The 21,040-nt window shown below is 38.7% G+C and overlaps 1 protein-coding gene across 7 annotated transcripts in view; it reads right to left on the bottom strand.

Moving 5' to 3' along the window:
- The window catches only part of LOC149777841 (scavenger receptor cysteine-rich domain-containing group B protein-like), a 38,008-nt gene extending 25,236 nt beyond the window's left edge, over positions 1–12,772 (bottom strand). For 2 of the 7 annotated variants that reach the window (XR_016415473.1, XM_089938904.1), the window contains exons 1-6: positions 11,462–12,771; positions 9,437–9,578; positions 8,839–9,017; positions 7,879–8,020; positions 7,499–7,674; positions 6,540–6,681 (exon numbers count right to left, since the gene is read on the bottom strand). Coding sequence is in view for 6 of the 7 variants with exons in the window: in XM_089938904.1 (XP_089795030.1) it covers positions 6,540–6,681; positions 7,499–7,674; positions 7,879–8,020; positions 8,839–9,017; positions 9,437–9,578; positions 11,462–12,608 (1,928 nt within the window). In the remaining variant the exon portion in view is untranslated. Of the gene's footprint in view, positions 1–4,746; positions 5,309–6,539; positions 6,682–7,498; positions 7,675–7,878; positions 8,021–8,838; positions 9,018–9,436; positions 9,579–11,461 lie in introns of those variants that run through there. The other 5 variants (XM_089938899.1, XM_089938900.1, XM_089938902.1 and 2 more) reach the window with 4 other exon arrangements.
- Between the last annotated feature and the right edge of the window lie 8,268 nt (positions 12,773–21,040).

Here is a 21,040-nt window from a genome sequence, read left to right as displayed (position 1 = left end):
CTGATAAAGCTACTTGCGCTGTTGGTGATGCAGCTGGCAAAGTATTCTCAGGTCAAGGACAGATCCACTCGATCATATCTCAGCCGCAGCCAGTAAAACTGCTAAGTATTGAAATCATGCCTTCAAGTGTCAGTAAAATATTAAATCAAGCTACATACGAGTGATTGAAAGAATGATCACCCAGAGAACCATAACATAACAATGAACGCTGATGGAGACGCAGTCGCAACGATGAATGAAAGTTTCAACCAGGGATTCGCAGAACGTTGATCAATGCTAAACGGTGATAAAAACTTTTCACGTTCAATTCCACTATCACGTATCTTTGGGATTTGCAGAAATGTTAGAAAGGTTATCTTCGGTGCTAAACACACAGTTGTATTTGTTCGAAAGGACAATGGAAATGATGCGATCTTGTGTCCAAATACGGCTGATGCTGGTAAAGTGAAAGTGACAAAACTTTTGTTGTGGATGCCAACAATGATGCTATCACTCATTAAAGAACAACGTCTGTTCTCTTTTACGGATAGCGGCGGCAAATCAATATTGTCCAAGTTGGCGATGACCACAGACTGTATTCAAAGTAGTGTTGCTAGGTTATTCACATTACAGATAACATCATTTCAGGGGGTTACAGCACCACGGCATATATTTATTACCGCTTGAGGAAAACTCACAAGTAGGCTCACATACACGAAACAAAATGGTATTTGACACACTCGCGGTTAGGTAATTGTTTCTGAGAATAAGCGAATATCAAGAACGCATTCTGTTAATGCGATCAACGATACAGCAAAGACTGCTGACATATTTACACTTCTAGCGGTGTTTCCAGTGCTGATAACAGTTACAGTTCCATCTATTGCAACAGCATCCGCACTCTTTGCCGTTGGAACAGCTGCCGGCATGGCATTGGCAAATAACAACGGGGAAAGGTCTATAAACTTCACAAAAGGGACGGAATATTCGATTACTAGGAACATGGTATGATCATGTTCTGAACATATCAGGAAGGCTAATTTGTGAATTCTCGAAGAAGCTTTCAATGAATGTATAGCGTTATTTGTGATTTCTTTGGAAATTTAATGGTTGTTGATATTACGCTTGCTGACAATTGCACACGATTCGATGACATACCGAAATTATCAGAAAGATTGAAACGGTTGTAATTCATAAGGCCCCTATTACCAATGCCATGTACACGGTAGCGCCTGGATCATCAATCTGGTCAAAACAAAGTAACACCATCAGACATACTGCTGAAGTCACCAGCGTATAGGCACCCAGTGTTTAGCGCTGAAAAAGTTAGGATATTTGCGACATATCTATGGCATCATTGAACTGATGAATGTTCTGGAACCGTGTCAATCTTGATAAATCACAATAACGAGGAAATATGCTTGTTTGATCCCGCAAGTAAAAATCGTAACTGCAACGACGTATTGTTGTGCCTGGAATTCGTTTTGCGAACACCTCATTTGGATGCTTATATATATATATATATATATATATATATATATATATATATATATATATATATATATATATATATATATATATATATATTTAATCAAGCATGTGCATGGAAGGCATCGCTAGGAAACATGATCGACGAAGATATGACAAAACAAACAGCGGCGATATAGCAGACGTGTCATCGTCATTGACAATGTTGTATATGCAGCGTCCTTGCATCCAGGACGACAGCAACGACCCTAATCGGCTCATTATCAGCGACGTACTTGATATCGACAGTGATAGGAATTGATACTTCTGTTGTTGTCGGCGTTGCTGGTATCCGTAATTATTATTGCGAAAAGACTATCAGTATGTTCGGCTAAGGAATTGCATGAACACACAGAAACAGTGCGGGCGGCGACATATGCATGAGTAAATATATCATCAATAATGTCAACGGGGTTAAATGACGGTGTAATATTAGATAGCGAATTTGCTGAAATCAGTGATATTTATCGTCGGTATCTAGCGATATCTTCTCACAAGGAAACATGGGTACCGACCCCTCAGCATGCAGTTAGCCATTCTTTTCGAGTCGCCTCGAAGACCGCAAGCGGTCCAACACGGATCTCTAACGCTACATTTAGTATGTCCATAGAAAATAATGACCACAGAAATACTACATGACAGGAAGAGATTATCGCCAACACAACACCGACTACGACCACAATGATATCAGCGACGGCAACGTAGCCCGAAGACGGAATTCTACATCAGTTTTCCTACACCAATTAACCGATGGTAATGAAACGGGCCAGCCAGTCAACTACATCATATCAAATCGTACAAATGAATGATGAACTTCAGCGTAGAATCAAACCTATAACAGGAAAAGTATCAAAGATGGCTATCAAAGTACATGAGCTGAACGCCATCATTGAAATATCCGAGGTTTACGCTGTTGACATGTATCAGTCGTCGATCAGAACTGTGTTGGCATGGCCGCTAGGTAGCGCCGACTTATGCTGGACTACCATTACCACAACAATCTGATTATTTAAGAAGAGAACTTGGATTTTCATTGAAATTAGATTTCGATAGACTCCCGCTTGAACGGCGATTTCTAGAAATTATCGCCGAACGGAGGTAGTGAGAAGACATGCTGTGGGTAATTTATCGAGATCGTGTAAACGCCAGAGGGATGGCGCAGGAACATGTAAGTAAGCATTGCGATCTGAGAGCGCTATCTGAGCAGTATGTGCTTGAATATCCGAATGATGAACTTAAACTAAAAGTCATTAGGACAGTAAAACATCTGAAGCAAGTGAGATATGAAGTTGAATCACAAACGAGAAACGCTGTAAGAGTGATCAATATTGATGCTGAATATCAAAATATATTTCTTTATCATTATAAGATCATTGAAACCCAATTGCCTTCATACAAACCACGAGGGGTGGGTATGCAGCAGAATCCCACTGACATAATTGACTAATATTTTCCGAAGATCTATGTGGCATGGGACAGAATACAAGGCCCTGAAAATATTTTCAAACATAATAATTAACCAGATGATGGTGGTCGTCATATATCGCCTGGTATTGTCAATATCACGTCGACTATTTATTTGACTTATGTCTGACGCTGTAGATGGTAGTTATGCAGCTTAGAGCAACGGATCACAAGCGCAGCAAGGATATGTTTCTTTTTATAGCATTACTCCAGAGGTCTCCTCGGGTCATTTGATTGTATCCGTTCCTACTAATCCTGTTTATTTACGATGTAATAATCAGTCGTTTTCACGAATACGATTTTATCTGACCGACCAAGACGGGCATTCAATACGCGGGGACGAATTAACAGTTTGCGTGTGCGTGATAGATTATGAAATGGTCCGCACTGAATGCTAGCGTTCCAAACGGTCTGCCGTGAGCAATAAAACAGCGCGCTTGGAACTTCATTCAGTGAGGGATTCGGTCCTAGGTCTCTTAGATCCAGAGACCCCTTTGGATTTACTAGCTTCATTCATCCTTTTTATCACCATTTATATGATCAATAAGGCAACCATTATTGTTCAATCCGTTGAAATACAAATATACAAATTTTAGGAAGGGATACTCTGTTCTCCTAGTAACCGGTATTAAAGACAGAACTGCTACAAGGTTTGATTTTGAGAGAGTCGATAAGAAAAAAACGATCATCATATGATTTACAATAATATCATTATATCATAATGGCTAAGGAGCAGTTCAAACGCGATGTTTGCAGCGCATGTTTGGTGAACGTTCCTGATAGAACACGACGGTATTTTTTATCGATGCTTCAATGACTGACCAGTGGGCATTGATGATTATCGATCATTTATTTGGTGATGAAAAGTATTTATTTAGAATTAAATTTGATGTCCAACGTCATGGTAACAGGTGTTGTTACCCTGGACAAAATTATAAACCAGGAATGCTGACAAGTATTATCATGACATATTATGAAAAACCATATCTAATGTTTCCGCACTTTTTCCATTAAAAGAGCCTAATATTAAAGATCTTTTACCGATGCTGGGTGCAAGTGTAGCTTCTGGTATCTTAAATTGTGTAGCCACCGGGTCACAACATTTTATAAACGCCCGACGAGGAAATGGATTAACGGAATCACGAAATATAAAAACGAATGGGCAGAGCATATTAGAGAGAATGGATCCCACATAGATGGCATTGCAGTGTTGTCACATTTTTTCCCGATAGTAGTAAAAACAATAACCGACGAAGTTTTGCACAATTCAGGCAATTATAAAATAAAAGCCGTCCCTATAGTGATAGTTGACCAGAACGCTAATTCGTGGACTGCTAGTGTAACACAATTTCCACCTGAAAAAATTACTAGATTTTACCACGGTAAAATGTTTGAGGAAATTTACAATGTTCGTAAAAGGGATCCAGTTTCAATCTGGTTGTTTCAGAATCGGAATTGGGATCCAGCCGGTCCAGATTTCATCAGCTTGTTCTGCCATCTGGCAAACATTATCGCGAAGAATCATATGACGTTAAAATACCAATAAGCCATAAACGTCGTAGAGGAGTTGGTAAATAACATTTTTACAAACTCTTCTGTGGTTGCCCACTTTCGCCGGGATAAAAAGCTCATGGCGTCCAACCCCAAAAGACTTTACTGAGGATATAGCTCATTCATGTATTGAATTAGGACATGGAGGTCTCTGGAACACAAGTCATAATCCTGGTCATCATTTTAATAAACCAGATCTCTAGATAAATCTCATAGACTACTGTGCAAAAACAACAAAACAAATGTGGTTTGGCTCCAATAGTGATCTATGGTGGATAAGGGGCTATTGACATCGCTGACAGTGAGTGAGTCAATAATTTATATCAGCCAAAAAGGGTTGGCTGCCTAGCCCAGAAAACAACGATGCAAAAGATTATTGGCAAATTTACACAGAGAGCCTCATCTGATAACAATCGTCGCTGTACAAGGTTAATTACGTAATATATTCCGTAATAGTCCAAGAACGGCTCTTGTGATGCAGAAAAAGCTCATTCTTAATGATATAGTTGAATTCCCACTGAGGTTGTTGAGCAAGCTCTGGCACAACCATCAAGCGGGAATCTAGGATATGCACTAATCATTCATTCATCGCAGGGGGTAACAATTTCAGATAACAAAATTTGGATTGTCAATGATCGCGTCGAACGGTCAAATTTAGTGTATTTGGCAGTCTCGAAAACTACAAAAATATCTCAGCTGTACATGATTGTTTATAATCATCCTCAGAAACCATGATCCAGCGGTGGATCCAATGCATCCTCCACTGAAATCCCTGCATGTCAATCCCCTGCAAGACAAATAAAACATTTAACTTGATATTAGCGCTATGACAAACTAGTAAACACGAGCTTGATCTTGATGCTGAATTTATCATGCCGTCATGACAATAATAAAGTACTAACTGTCCTTTTCGTAACACAATAATGTTACGGCAGTTATTTCCTAATGACCCAAGACAATTTACTGTGGACATAATTAATAGCAGTTTGAGCCATACACGCGAAAATATCACACTGACATGTCTTGAATGCAACCAACATAGAGGAGCTAGTGCCCTTAGCTAGATCCTTGCTGTTGGTCATTGTGTATTTTGAGGAATTACTTGTAATTTCCAAGGACAAATGCACGCTTTGGAGCGTCCGAATCTAGTCTATAGATTGTTTGCGTACCCTTAGATCTTAACACTTTGGAGATTGTATGTGTGGTTACGCTCCAGATAAGATCAATTGCTCTCTTTTGCCACATTCATGTTCAAAAGCGATATTGTTGATAGGGATTTGATTGCAGGAGATTCCTTGTCGCCAGATACAGGTGGTGTTGAATTTATCATTGATATCATGCCGCACCATCGGTCGAAGACCTTGATGGTAGCAGTACCAATCTTGAAGTTGACGACGATGTCATGCTTGAGAAAAAAAAAACCCAAACAAATCCAGCTAGAATATTTTCACGAGGCGGAACAAAAAAAAAGAAAAACAAACAAAAAAAACACAGATGTCGTTTACGTTGCCAACAAGTTTTGGTAGTGTCATCCTATTATTAATGGTCAGTTTTGAGCGGGGACCCCGAGTGGCCGAGTGGTCCAAAGCGCTCACCGTTACGGATCACTGCCATCTCATCTCTGTCTGCGTCGGTTCGAGTCTCGGATTCGGCTAATGTGGCTATTTGAGATTTCTTACCAGTAGCTTCTCGTGGGTCGGTGGTTCTTTCCGTGGGTTTTCCGGGTTCTTCCTCCACTATTAATACTGGCCGCCATGTATAGCCTATATTGTGCTGAAAATGGCGTTATACAACAACAACAACAACAGCAACAACAGTTTTGAGCGTGTCACTGCGTTTGTATCACATCACTAAAATGTATATAGTGTACTGACATCACTATTAATATATTTTTGTAACCATACAAACCTAAGATCATACATTTTATTCATGCTTTTTATTGATGTCGATCCCTTCTTAGAAAATGTTTGAATCGCATGAAAATCAAAATCAAAAGGGATAGAATTTGATAAACGCACCTGATGCCCAGCATCCGACAAACAACCGTTGCATCTTTATCATCCCATCCATCATCGCACACCGTGCCCCATTGTCCTTCGTGCAGCATTTCTACACGTCCCTCATTCACGAAACGTCCTCCAACAAGGCGGATATTGACATCTATTAAAATCAACTATTAATAAACACCATGATATTTTACCTCGACTGGTTTACGTTTTCCAGTTTCGGTCAGTAAAATGGAAGAACGAGACAGAAGCTAGATACGTTAAAACAATGTTTGTCTTCTTAGAGAGAGGATTTGATTATAATGTAACGTGACATGTTTTGGAACAATAAATTGCATAGGAAAGCATCTTTACATGTGGACATTTTTTTTGAAACGTTGAATTGTATTGCATGATAAATCTATGTTTCTACATAAACGTTTAATGTAGTACATAATTTCCATTTATTGATTCACATATTCGGATATCCGCATCTCGAAACGTATTGTCATCATTCTGAGTTAATATGGTAATGACGACGTTAGGAAGAAACATACGATCCATACTATTAACAGGCTATGTCAATTACTTCTTGAATGAAACATTTAGCTAGGCATTTTGTTTGGGCTTTCGTTCGTAAAATTAATATTGATCAGCATTGAAAAGAAACGCGCATACTTGTTTGCTAAAACAAACACTGTGTGCTTTAAACAAAACAAAGTACGCGAGTGAAGAGCATGCTTTGGTGTGTATAGATCTCAAAATAAATACAAGGTCCAATGATAAAAGAAATTTCAAATAGTGTGTAACACCTTTGATGGCAATGAGGCGAGCATGTAGTTTTCCCTTTTAACTTTTCTTAATTAGTCATTTTCAAATCTTACATACAAGATCAATCACAACTTGTGGACAGTAAGTAGAAAAAATTGCAGAAATAGGATTGAAGATAGAGAGTTCAAAGGAATATAACTATGCAAGGTGAAGCATAATACCTGGTAGATGTCCGCAGATGACTCCAGCATCATTGTAATGATCACAATCGTGCTGCCCCCATCCTCCGTGTGAACAATCTGCCAGGTCTGTCTCATTTCCTTTACAATTTACATTGTCCAGCCATATTGGTCCTATTCCCTGATCGTACGCCGCGAAGCCAATTGCATGGCCAGACCTACCGAGAAATGACACCGATCAGACGAAATTAGCACTAAAATGTATATAGTGTACCCACATCACTATTAATATATTTTTGTACCCATACAAAACTAGAATCATACATTATATTCATGCTTTTTATTGATGTCGATCCCTTCTTAAAAAATGTTTGAATCGCATGAAAATCAAAATCAAAAGGGATAGAATTTGATAAACGCACCTGATGCCCAACATCCGACAAACAACCGTTGCATCTTTATCATCCCATCCATCATCGCACACCGTACCCCATTGTCCTCCGTGCAGCATTTCTACACGTCCCTCATTCACGAAACGTCCTCCAACAAGGCGGACATTGACATCTATTAAAAGCAACTATTAATAAACACCATGACATTTTACCTCGACTGGTCATTAAGTTTTCCAGTTTTGGTCAGAAAAATGAAAGAGCGAGACAGAAGAGACATACGTTGAAACAATGTTTGTCTTCTTAGAGAGAGGATTTGATTATAATGTAACGTGACAATTTTTGGAACAATAATTTGCATAGGAAAGCGTCATTACACATGGGCATTATTTTGAAACGTTGAATTGTTTTGCATGATAAATCTATGTTTCTACATAAACGTTTAATGTAGTACATAATTTCCATTTATTGATTCACATATTCGGATATCCGCATCTCGAAACGTATTGTCGTAATTTTGACTTAACATGGTAATGACGACGTTAGGAAGAAACATAAGATCAATACTATTGACAGGCTATGTCAATAACTTCTTGAATGCAACATTTAGCTGGGCATTTCGTTAGGGCTTTCGTTCGTAAAATCAATATTGATCAGCATGGAAAAGAAACGCGCATATTTATTTGCTAAATCAAGCACTGTGTGCATTAAACAAAATAAAGTACTCGAGTGAAGAGCATGCTTTGGTGTGTATAGATCTCAAAATGAATACAAGGTCCAATGATACAAGAAATTTCAAATAGTGTTTAGCACATTTGCTGGCAGTGAGGCGAACATGTAGTGTTCCTTTTAATTTTTCTTAATTAGTCATTTTTGAATCTTGCATGCAAGATCAATTACAATTTGTGGACAGTAAGTAGAACAGTATTGCAGAAATAGGATTGAAAATAGAGAGTTCAAAGGAATATAATTATGCAAGGTGAAGCATAATACCTGGTAGATGTCCGCAGATGACTCCAGCATCATTGTAATGATCACAATCGTTCTGCCCCCATCCTCCGTGTAAACAATCTGCCAGGTCTGTCTCATTTCCTTTACAATTAACATTGTCCAGCCATATTGGTCCTATTCCCTGATCGTAAGCCGCGAAGCCAATTGCATGGCCAGACCTCCTGAGAAATGCCAACGATCAGGTGAAATTAACACTAAAATATATATAGTGTACCCACATCACTATTAATACATTTTTGTACCCATACCAATATGTATACATTTTCGTAGCCATAACACTACAAATAAACGTTTGTATCCATTACCAAATTAATATACACATGTACACCATGATACTCTAAATACTTTTTCTACCCATAGACGATGAATACATTTATTTACCCATAAGCTATAAATACATTTTCGTACCCATTGAAATGTACATACATTTTCTACACATTGCAATATAAATACATTTTAATGTAGATTGAGAACACTGTTATTAAACTCGACATGAATCCTTGACTAATGCGTTTATTTCTTACACCATACTGAGATCGAATAAACGTCAACGTGTTGTAACTGAATAAGATTACCGTACCTGTAACCCAACATGCGGCAAATCACTGTAGCATCTGTATCATCCCATTCATCATCGCACACCGTTCCCCACTTTTGTTTGTGTAGGATTTCCACGCGGCCTTCATTTACGAAAAGTCCTCCTACCAGCCGTATGTAGCTATCTATTGTTTTAGAAAAAAAACATACATCTTCTGCAAACTTGGTAATATTTGATTTCTAATATAAACAAGTTCAATCTATCTCCTCCAATAAAACAATATAGGATCATATTCGTTTTAAGCGGAGAATGTAATTTGTACACCTGTTTGAGAATCATTAGTTGATAAATAAATGATGTCTCTCGTGAAAAGTTTTAACTCTTTTAAATGTTTACTTTGGCACGTCATCTCTTTTTACCGGGTGACCTTGTTTTACAACGGTCATCTCCACTTATATTGTCATAATTTTCTCAAGACACCATTCTTGCTACTTTAAGACGAAATGTAAAATAAATAGTGTCGACACACCTTGATAAATTAATCAACATACAGTATTGGGAGAAAGGCGAAAAGCCAGTTAAGAGGACGTCACAAGAACAAACAAGACTAATCTAATTCTTCTTTCTGAAGAATCTACTGAGAAAACAATGAAATAAAATAGTACTTACAAACTCGGCAAACTATTTCCTTGGTCTTATCATAGCAATTTACTCCCTTTGTCTTATCATAGCAATTTTCAGCGCATTTATATAGCACTCTTTATCTTTAAAAGTGTTTAAGATTAACGTATGGAATGCTGTATATTTAGAGATAATTTTAGACGGCGAACCAAATTCAACATTAGGGGTTCTGTTTTCTGGTCTCGGCTCTATGTTTTATATTTCCTATCAGGATTTCTTGATTTCAATTCCAATTTATAAAGCTAGGTCAATCTAAAATTAAAGGGTGACGCTTGATCTGCTTATTCATTACCAGTGAAAAATGTGTCAGGTATTACATTTGGGGTGGGGTCGTGTTTTCAAGGTTAACAGCAACAATTAATATTTTAAGTTTTCTTCACCCTTTCCATTACGCTCTATAGCGATAAAGGAATGGAACTATATACACTTACTAATCATCATTAGGAATGTTATGTATTGCAAACCCGGTCAATGTAGCAGACGGGACAGAATCTTAAGTTTTACGTCACACTTTATTCACTGTTTTATAACGTTAGAACCCATTCAGCTTTAAGGCAGGCCATTGAATACTTGTGGAAAGGATATTATGTACCACATTAAAGGTCGTGCATTCAATGTCATATTGGTCGTCGTATGTACATTGTAATTTCAAAGGACAATATCAGTTCATTTTGATTTATTCGTTTGCTTTCCATGTTTTCCCCGGTAATCAGTTTGCTTACTTATACGTTAATAGCCTTGTGATTATTAGTATCTAATAACTTGTTTCCTGATATGCCTAGCTAATTAAACGATGTTCAGCTGGCAACCAAAGAAGTATGACATTGTCAACATGGAGAAAGTAAATTACTTTGTGCAAACTATTGTTTCACTCCTATGAAATATATTTATCACATTGTTCATTATTGTACTCTAAAACCCACACCAGGACCAATAACATTATTTCTAATTTTCCTTTACTCTGCAGTCAACACTGGACAATGTAGTTACTTCCGATGAACACGATATTTCTAGCCTGAGATCAAATATTTAATAGATATGATGAAGCATACAAATATCTTATTATAAAATATGAACCATCGGCGGATATATTGTTTCGGTGTGATAGGTAGAGAAGTTTGTTGCCCAACTAACCTTTTGCAAATTTTTCTCAAAGTTTATGCTGCAACGAATGCCAGAAGAGACTTGAAAACATTTTTAGCACCGATTCTGAATTTACCATGATGACCAATAATTTCCTTGTACTTGATTTGTTAAAGCAGTACATGGTGCTTTAGTTGGTGCTGTTTCTAAAATAAACAAATGCGACATAATTTTATGTTTGACATCTTATTTTGAAACAATCACTTGCACATATATAGCAAATATGAAAACGTATTCGTATACCTGGCAATCTCTCCTTCGTCTCGTTCGATTCCTTAACCACCTGTATTACAGTTTTAGTCATGTTATGATAATCCTGCTTCAGTGTTTCAAATCCAGTAATCGAATTCATAACTGACATATATTCTTTCTTTATTTCTGCCAAAATGTTACTGAAGTTTGTACTCTCCTGCTTTATAAGTTCAATCATTGATAATATTTCCATCATATCGCTTTTTTCGGCTTTTACTTCTCCCTGCAGACCATAGAATGAGAGGTTTAGATGTTGACTTTCCTGTTGAGTTTTCGAAATTAATTCCTTCAGTTTGCTTCCTTCCTCCTTTAAATACTGATGTGCTGAGGTAAGATACTGTGTTTCGGTTCTGAGCTTTGCAAAATCAGTTTTCGTGATGGCTTGGTCCTCTTTCATCTCTTGTAATTTTTTATTCAGATTGATATTTTCATCTTTAAGAGATGCAATCTCAGACATGAGCATACTTCGCATTCTCTTCTCTTCTTGCAGGCCATTTTGCAATATTTCCATCATATCGCTTTTTTCATCTTTTACTTCCCCCTGCAGACCATAGAAAGAGAGGTTTAGATGTTGACTTTCCTGTTGATTTTTCGAAATTAATTTATTCAGTTTGCCTCCTTCCTCTTTTAAATACTGCTGTGCTGAGATAAGATATTGTGTTTCGGTTTTGAGCGTTGCAAAATCAGTTTTCGTGATGGTTTGGTCCTCTTTCATCTCCTGTAATTTTGTATTGAGATTTATATTTTCATCTTTAAGAGATGCAATCTCAGACATGAGCATACTTCGCATTCTCTTTTCTTGTTGCAGACCATTTTTCAGGGCTTGGATTAAATCTAGAGGCACATTATCCGTATTCGTTTTGTCATTGTGCACGATTTCGTTCTTTTCGCATTTTTCAAAACAGCGAACAATTGTTTGATTCAACTGCAAAACCAATCGGTCTCTATCTTTGCGATCCCGAAGTATTTTTTTCTGTATGGCTATGATTTCTTCACGAAGATCTAAAATATCTTCATCCAGTTTATCGACAGCCGGATTTCTTTGTAGTCCACAATGGCCTTCTCTTGGTGAAAGCAACAGCATTAAGATCAAGCCAGCAAAACTAGAGAATATCCGCATTTTTAGAGTTTCTATCATGCTGAACTAAAACGAAAAGAAAATCATCAAAACAGACGCAACATCTATTATATTCCTGCAATGTAGAAGACAAGTGTAACAGGATGTAGAATCAAAAAAGGATTTCAATGGTGACGGCAAGTTGCATTACTCCAGTCGACTTTCAAGTGGACTAAATTGCTTGCAAACGGAAAATGTATCAAACTCTTGCCGTCTAGTATTCTTATCATGCTGGATATGATTAAATTAAAGTGATTTACTCAAGAACCAATTAAGGATTTACTTCCCCACAAAACCAATGAAATGGATAGTCATTAGAGTGCTCTTTCAATTATTGCCATTTATAATTTCAAACAATTTTCTTATCCACCACGATCGCCCATTTCAGGTTATTCCTTTTGTGAAACCTGCTTGTTGCTGGCTGAGAATAGCATGGATTGCAACCGGTAACGTTGGAAAGTTTAAAATGGGGATTTCACAGATAGTGTCTTTGTTTTCGATTGGATTTAATTAGCATGTTATTATAAAACTGGTTTTAAAACAGGTAAACCGCTCAAAATTAAGTATTAATGGGCATTTGGGTCTGTCATGATTACCTTTCCGCCAGCTCATTGATATTACATCCTTGCATGTAGATAGGTCATTCATATGTTGTATAGTTTTCCCATTTGGTAAGAATCTCCATTTATTTTTTGTTCTTGTACGCTCGGTCAACAATGTCTATTTTTAAGTAAGTGCCTCTGATCTCTGGCGATTTACTTTCCGATTTTGGATATTATCTTTTAAACTCTGAAGTGAGGTCTGTATTTTAAGAGTAACCAAACAGTTCCATAACAAGTGAACACCTTACATTTTACTTATGTTTATGACCTGCTAAGGTCAATAGAATATATTTTTATTGTAATTGAAACGAATCATAGTTCTTCTTAAATTGATGCAGTTCGATGTGTTTAGCAAAGATTATAATTGCCCATAATGTTGGAGCAGTTATTGTTTTCACTGTAATAGATATTGACATTGTTAGAAGTTTCATATTTACTGCATCTGGATGTATGTACTATTTATGTGTTAATAAACTTATTAATTATCAACGGTGATGTCATGCTGGATACGATTAAAGATAATTTAATCAACACACACGCTAATCAATCAATCATTTCGGAACCTCCATAAGCATAGTAATGTACAGTAATGGGCAGTAAAGGACAGTAATGGAGACGAAAATACAGTAATGTAAAAGAATTTCAAATACTAGAGCAAGAAATTTAATCGTTCTGCACATAGTGTATTGATAATTGGTTTCATTAGTATGTAAATATGTATGTATGTATGTATGTATGTATATATGTATGTATGTATGTATGTATGTATGTATGTATGTGTGTGTGTGTGTCTGTCTGTCTATCTGTCTGTATGTATGTATATATGTATGTATGTATGTGTGACAATGACACTAATTTATTGGTAATGTAGGCCTTAGTCCCATAATACTACAATTACACACCATATAGAACACCATATTGCAAATAAAGTTAACGCCCGTAAAAGAAAAAGGAGCAAAATTCAGCATACACTATATAAATATCAAGGTAAATTAGACGGAACCAGCATTACAGCTGCAATCTTACATATAGGTAGAAAAAGATAATATACATGAACATTGGATCCATTCTTTGGAATGCTGGAAAAATGTACTGTGCTATATTGAAATATTATGACAGGCTGCATCAGATAATATAATATTTCTTTTCATGAGCGTTATAATAAGTGGCATGAATATGAGTAGTATAGTGGGGCACTCTATGGACAATGGGACTTACCATTAAAAACAGGGTCCCGGCACTCTGGGGACAATGGGAATTTAACATGGAAAATTTGTCATGGGAAATACAGGACCGGTATTCTGGAGACAATGGGAATTGAACATGGTAGTCCTATTTAGGGACAATGGGAACTGAACATAGGGAATTTGAACATGGTGGGTCTATAGAGGTACAGAAAGTATTGGGTCATTACAGCAGAGATAATACAGACAATAGACAGCAAACAACTTACAAAAGACAAACACTAATACAAATAACAATACACTTTTTGAGGCAAGAAATCTATCCTTTTTCGAGGCATATGAGTGGCACTGAGGAGGGCTTTTGGGTTTATGTTAACATTATACCGTTAACATAGAGGGTATCGCATAGGTCTTCTTCTTTACCTCAAACTTCTTCTGACTCTGCTCCGTAAATCAGAACCCTCTTCAAACAGCCTTGTCTCTATACATAAATTCTTATTTTCCAAATGCTCATATCCGTGATCCTGGCAATGGTCATGATGATTTCACATACATGGGTAAGTCCGTAAGGAACAGCATTAACGAAACGAGGGTTGAGGATTATACGTTGGTCTACATCTTGTGACGAGAACAGGTTAAGGGGATGCAGTGAACTGCGGTCATTTATAGGGGAAGGGAGGATCGAAACGGATTAAGTTTATTCACCAATCCAAGCACGCGTTACAAAATTATGTCACAACACGGAGTTAGTCTTCCAGTCAGAAGAGAGCAGTCTGTGACGTCACATTCCATATATGTATGCACTAGCGTCCTTTCTCAGTCAATCTATGCGACACAGTTTTAAATCATGACGGAACCAAAGAAGACGATGAATTGGGGTGTACCAGCCGTGGAGACGACAAGCGATGGTATAGCAGCGCTACTCAAGTTAACACATCTCTACTTCCAAAAGAGGTCGATTTTAGTTGGGATTTGGTGGATTTTCTTTCTTCTTCGCAAGCATTTGTTCAGGTACCAGTACCTTCGCCACTTTCTCTGTCGTAACCACACGTGGATAATTTTAAACAGAGACAGAAAGAAGAATTGGAGAAATTATTACAGCAGGAAAAGGAAGCAGAGCAAGTTATTCTCATTCAACAGTAGCATCGAGAAGAAGAGGCAAGAAGGAAACGACAGGAAGAAGAAGAAGAAGCAGGATGAAACAAGGCCTAAGAGGGAAAAGTGAAAGTCAAACTGACACAGTACTTTTAGACATTTTAGCAGTGTTAAGGAGTCAGAAAAATGTATCAGACTTCTTTATTACGATCCAAGAGAAAAAGACCTTCCGCAACTAAACAACCCAATCCTGTGACTTCACCTACGATACCACCCCTAGTGATTTCTACCAAGTCATCATCGACAGGAGCTAGTCCGGAAGTAGGCATTGGGCGCGGCAAAAACTTAAAGCAGTTAAAGATGATTACAACCTGTTCCTAAGTGGTTTTTTTTTAAACAAACAAATATCCGACGATCCTTTTCAAGGCCACCCACTTCCCTATAAAAGATATACTTTTTCAATTGCCAAAATCAGTTAAAACTCAAAAGCACTCTTTTAAAAACACATCTTGTATGTGTGTAAGTGTGTGAGTGTAAGTTCTTATTCTAAAACTCAGAACCAAGAGACACTTACGTTTTATGCCTGTTCTATTCTGGTACAAATTTTACAATCGAATGCATATCACAACAAAACACTTTAAAAATCTCATAGGCATCTTCGGTCTTTGTGTTCACTCTCTCTGTTTTTTAAATTTCTCCACCTTCACAGGTTTTTCCTTCACTTCTTCCTCACGTTCTCCTCGTGTTCCTTTCTTCTCATGTTTCTCTTTCTGAACGTGCCTGGGTCTTTCTTTGGGTGGAGTACCTCTTCTTATTCCTGTTGCAAAAATCCTTCTTCTTCTTGTTCCTGTTGTTTCTTAGGGCAATCTGAAGATCAATGTTATTTTTCTTGACAGTGATAATAGGTATCTTGACTTTTGTCTCTTCTAGTACCTGTTTTGCATTTATGACGGTCTGGACACTCTGAAGACCAATGCCCTTTCTTCTTACAGATATAGCAAGTATCTTGACTTGTATCTCGAAAGGTTGGGGAGTAGTTCATCGGCTTGTCTGACATAGACGTTCCCGAAAGACCATTCAGGGAGGACTATTGTGTGACATTTCCCATTGTCCCTAGGACGACTTGGTTACCAAAACAATGTTGTACAGATACATGTTTCTATTCCTCTTTGATCGTTTTGATGTGTATTTTATCGTTGTACTTAACTCTTTGGCTTTTATGTATTTTTGTCTTTCGTGTTTATTTTTTAAAAATCAGTTAACGTGTACTGAAAAAATTATAAAAACTCTTGTCTTGTCTTTCTTCGTGTCACAAATGACATTCTGTAGCCTATGGCTACCTCTGCTGTCTCTGCTCCCTCTTTATCCACTTTCAAAGTCATCGACGAGCACTTAGATTGTGCCAGTTGGGAGGCATTGTATCTTCGTCATCACTTTAACATGTTATTTGCTGGGCCTAGCGGTTGAGGCAAAACCGAATTTGTCAAACGTTTGATCGAACATAAACATCATTTGATCGATCGTCCACCTCAACGAATCGTATTGTGTTTCAAAGAGTGGCAATCGGCGTTCAGCCTCTTGCGAGAGAGTAAAGGCGATTCCATCGTGTTTGTGGATGGCATTCCTAACGAAAACGACGGAATCGTGTCTGACCCCAGTCAAACCCATCTGGTCATTTTCGACATGTTAGGAGAAGAGGAAGAAGAAATTAAAATGTTGTTTACGCGCAAAGGGCAACATCGTAATGCCAGTGTCATTTACATCACTCAAAATGTGTTTCAACAAAGTAAAGCCCATTGCACCATCAGTCTCAGTGCTCATTCCGTGGTCTTGTTTAAAAGCCCTAGAGATAAATCGTATGTGCAAGTATTAGCCCAACAGTTAGGAACGCCTTGGCTAACTCATGCGTATGACGATAACACTCAAACCCCACACGCCTATCTATTAGTGGATTTGAAACCCACCCACCCCGATTATTTGCGATTTCGTACCCATTTGTTTCACAACTGGTGTCAAGACGGAGGGCCTGTCCTGTACATGTCTCCGTCGTCGACTTAACCAAAACAAAATGTATACAGATCTCGCACACTTTGCGTATGTCTCACACATCGTCAACATAACGCCCATTCAGGCTCATGTTCCCGTCAAAATGATTTGTGCCTCGTACTGCATCATTCGCGAAAAAAATCCACAAATACGTGCTCGTAACTTAGAAGCTAGTCTCAAAGAAGTCTTACGATGATTTACGGTCACAACACATAAATTACTGTAAGGCATCAATCTCATCAAACCAAACGCTTTTTTGACAGTAACAAAGTAGCCTTGACACAACTGGCCGATCCCGCATCGACACTCAAACTAAAAATCAAATGATTTTGAAACCTGGATGGAGTGGTACTCTAGAAGGTGCCATCATTCGCTCCCTCTTAAAATGGGATCCGAATGCCCCCAAAGTTCTCCCCAAGAAAAACGCCACTCCCGAAAAATCCAAACGATGCCCAAAGAAGAAAAGAGCAACGGTGTCAAGACAAGGTCTCATCCCCAGAAATAGAAGAGCACCCCCCAAAAAAAAAAAATAATAAAAGTCCTCAGAAAAAGAAAAAACCACAAAAAACAACTTCAACCCGCACGAGAGGCACTTCAGCCACGAAGCAACCTGACATTCGCAAACCACGACCTGCAACGACGGTGACCGCGTCTCCGGTAGCCTCAGGTTCTTCCACTTCTCCACTGCTGGTGATGCCAGCCAAACCCCATTTGACACCCGTTCTTCCTCAGTTGATGACACCATGGAACTTCACATCCAGCGGTGACACGCTCCTCCTTTTTAGCTGCCGTGGCAGCTGATCACAAGGTACCTGCTCCCAAAATCAAAGTCCAAGAGAGATCGGGCATGTTACAGAGTTTACTGGATTTGTCCAAGCAAGAACTGTCCCGATTTAGTCCTTCGCGAACCCCTCCCGAACGCTTGATGCCTGTCATGAAGTTGATACGAAGTGAAGACAATCAGTGGCGACGCGTTCCAGTATAAAAAAGCCTGACACAAAGCATGGGTATCAGTGTATTTTTTCTGCTCCTGAACGCCCAAAGATGTCACCACAAAAAAGTGCACACCGTCACTATTGTCATTCTCCTGTCCAAAATGGAAAGAGACAGGGACAGTCTCGTCATCCGACAAAGCGCTTAGCCAAGCATCGACGTTACTCTAAGAAAAGACACAGAAGTCCAAAGAAAAAGAGGAGTAACTGATAGAAGGGATTCTTTGGCGATTTCTTAAAACACATCGTCACCTTTCTGACGAAGCGATGGTCAAAATAAAAAAAGATTAATGGTCGTGTGCTAAATCATTGACGTTATTGTATGTTTGGTGTGTTTCCCGTTACCAACAAGCAAAGATATCACACCCCAGAAAACATCCCTCTTCTAAACCCAAAGGATCGAAAAGGAAAGGAATGCCTCCTCGTTTAGTCAAACATGGGGACATGTTGTCTGAAATGTCCAAAGCTTCTCCATCCAAATGAAAAAGGTCATTCAAACTGCCTCCAAAGATGTGATTGATACCGTGTACGAATGTTGTTTTGAAAAGCACGATACCTTTGTCTAAACACCAGAAACATTGCTTAGGCAAACATCGTCACGTTCTTTGTCAAATGGTTCAAAAGAAAATCCCCATTCGTCAAAAGAAGAAGATGTTGGTCCAACGCGGAGGAATTTTGCCTCAGTTGTTAGGACCTTTGCTGAAAAGAGCATTGTGAACCATGCTGGGAGGACTCCTGGGAGCAAGATAAAAATGACCACTATGAAGTCGAAACATCTCAGACGTGACCCTTGAAATTGAATGGAAGAACCAAAACTTTCTTTATTACCTTACAAACGATGGAATATCATCTTTGGCAAGAACAACAGATCCCGCATTTACCTCCCAATCCAAATTTGGCCGAAATGTCCCAGTTACAACACGAATCGCAGTCGTTCATGGATTGTCACGATTTGTCCGAAACAGAAACATCGTAAAAGTATGGTCAACTCTCGCAACGTCTGAAACTATTTCACCAGAAAGCTTTAGACGAAACAGCTCAAACCCACTCTGAAAGATTTTAAGACCTTAATGAAAAGTCCATCACCCACATCACCACCACCCCCAGTGGTCATGAAAGACGCAACCCCAGGAAAGCCTGAGGAAGAAGAGGTACGAAACGTCCTTCAAAAATCCGTCAGCAGCTACCATTCCTAGCAAGAATGCAGCGTCCTTTTTGACCTCATCCCCCTACTCCCCAACGAGAAGTAATGAAAGCTTGGGTTAGAACGACGATGTCCACTCCTCCAGAAGTGAAAAAGAAAGAAGGGAAACCAGAAGTGAAAAATGAAAAGAAGACCAAGGCCATTCCATTACCACCTCTACTACCTTCGACCTCTATTCCCATCGGACACGTAAATCCGTTTCCAAACCACCATTTCACCCCGTCCAATGTAGCAGCAACGAATAGTGGGTGACTTCTTAACAAAATTGGAAGTGTTAACCAACATTTACCACGAACCATCACATGATGCAGGTTACGGAGGAGTTGAGAAATTGTATCGTGCTGCCAAAACTTTACTCAAAAGTCTCCGTTTGCCTCAAGTACATCGATGGTTACAAGAACAAGTTATCTTCACATTACACAAACCCATTCGACGCATGTTTTCCAGAAGTCGCACCCAAGTGGAAGGCATCGATATCAATGGCAATCCGATTTAGCCGATGTCTCTCATTCGTCGACCTACAATCGCGGCTACAAATATTTGATTTTGTATCATCGACGTCTTTTCCAAATTTGCCTGGGTAGTACCCTTGACTTCCAAATCGTGCAGTGAGTTAGTGCGAGCCCTGCAACGGATGTTGAAACAAAATGGTTGTCACCCTCTTCGATGGCAAACTGACAAAGGCACCGAATGTCTGAACCAAGCTTTCCAAAAAGAATTAAAGAAACGTGACATTCATTTTTTCATCACCGAGAATACCGAACCAAAGCAAGCATAGTGAAACGTTTTCAGCACACTTTGAAAAAACGCACGTGTAAATATTTTACACATTACCACACTCTCAAGTACATCGACAATTTAACGCACTGATTCACGCGTACAACCAATCTTACCATCGAAGCATTGGATGTGCCCAGCCCCCCAAGAAGTAACAACCGACAACGAATTACTAGTTTCTGAACGCCTGTTTGGTACATCTCCGACGGTGGCTATCCACAAGAAAAGTGGAGTGTTGACCGTCGACTAAACCAATCGCACTTTCGACAAAGGTTACTTACTTAATTGGACCACCGAATTGTTTCGTGTAACTGGACGAGTGCATGGCTGACATCCCTCCGTCTATAAATTGGAAGACATGAACGGGGAAGTGTTAAAAGGAATGTTTTACGTACAACGTGTGACCAAAAAAGAAGACAACGTGTACGATATCGAAAGCATTCTCGAACGAAGAACCCGTAAAGTAGGAATAAAGTCAAAGAAGTCAAAGTTCTTTGGAAAGGATATCCTCCCAGCTTTGATTCTTTGATCGACGCTTCGCAAGTCATCGACT

The sequence above is a fragment of the Sinohyriopsis cumingii genome, chromosome 17 (assembly GCF_028554795.1).
Source record: "Sinohyriopsis cumingii isolate HCF-2022 chromosome 17, ASM2855479v2, whole genome shotgun sequence".
Taxonomy (NCBI): domain Eukaryota; kingdom Metazoa; phylum Mollusca; class Bivalvia; order Unionida; family Unionidae; genus Sinohyriopsis; species Sinohyriopsis cumingii.
The sequence above is the reverse complement of the archived record's forward strand: the minus strand, read 5'-3'. Positions and strand labels throughout refer to the sequence as shown.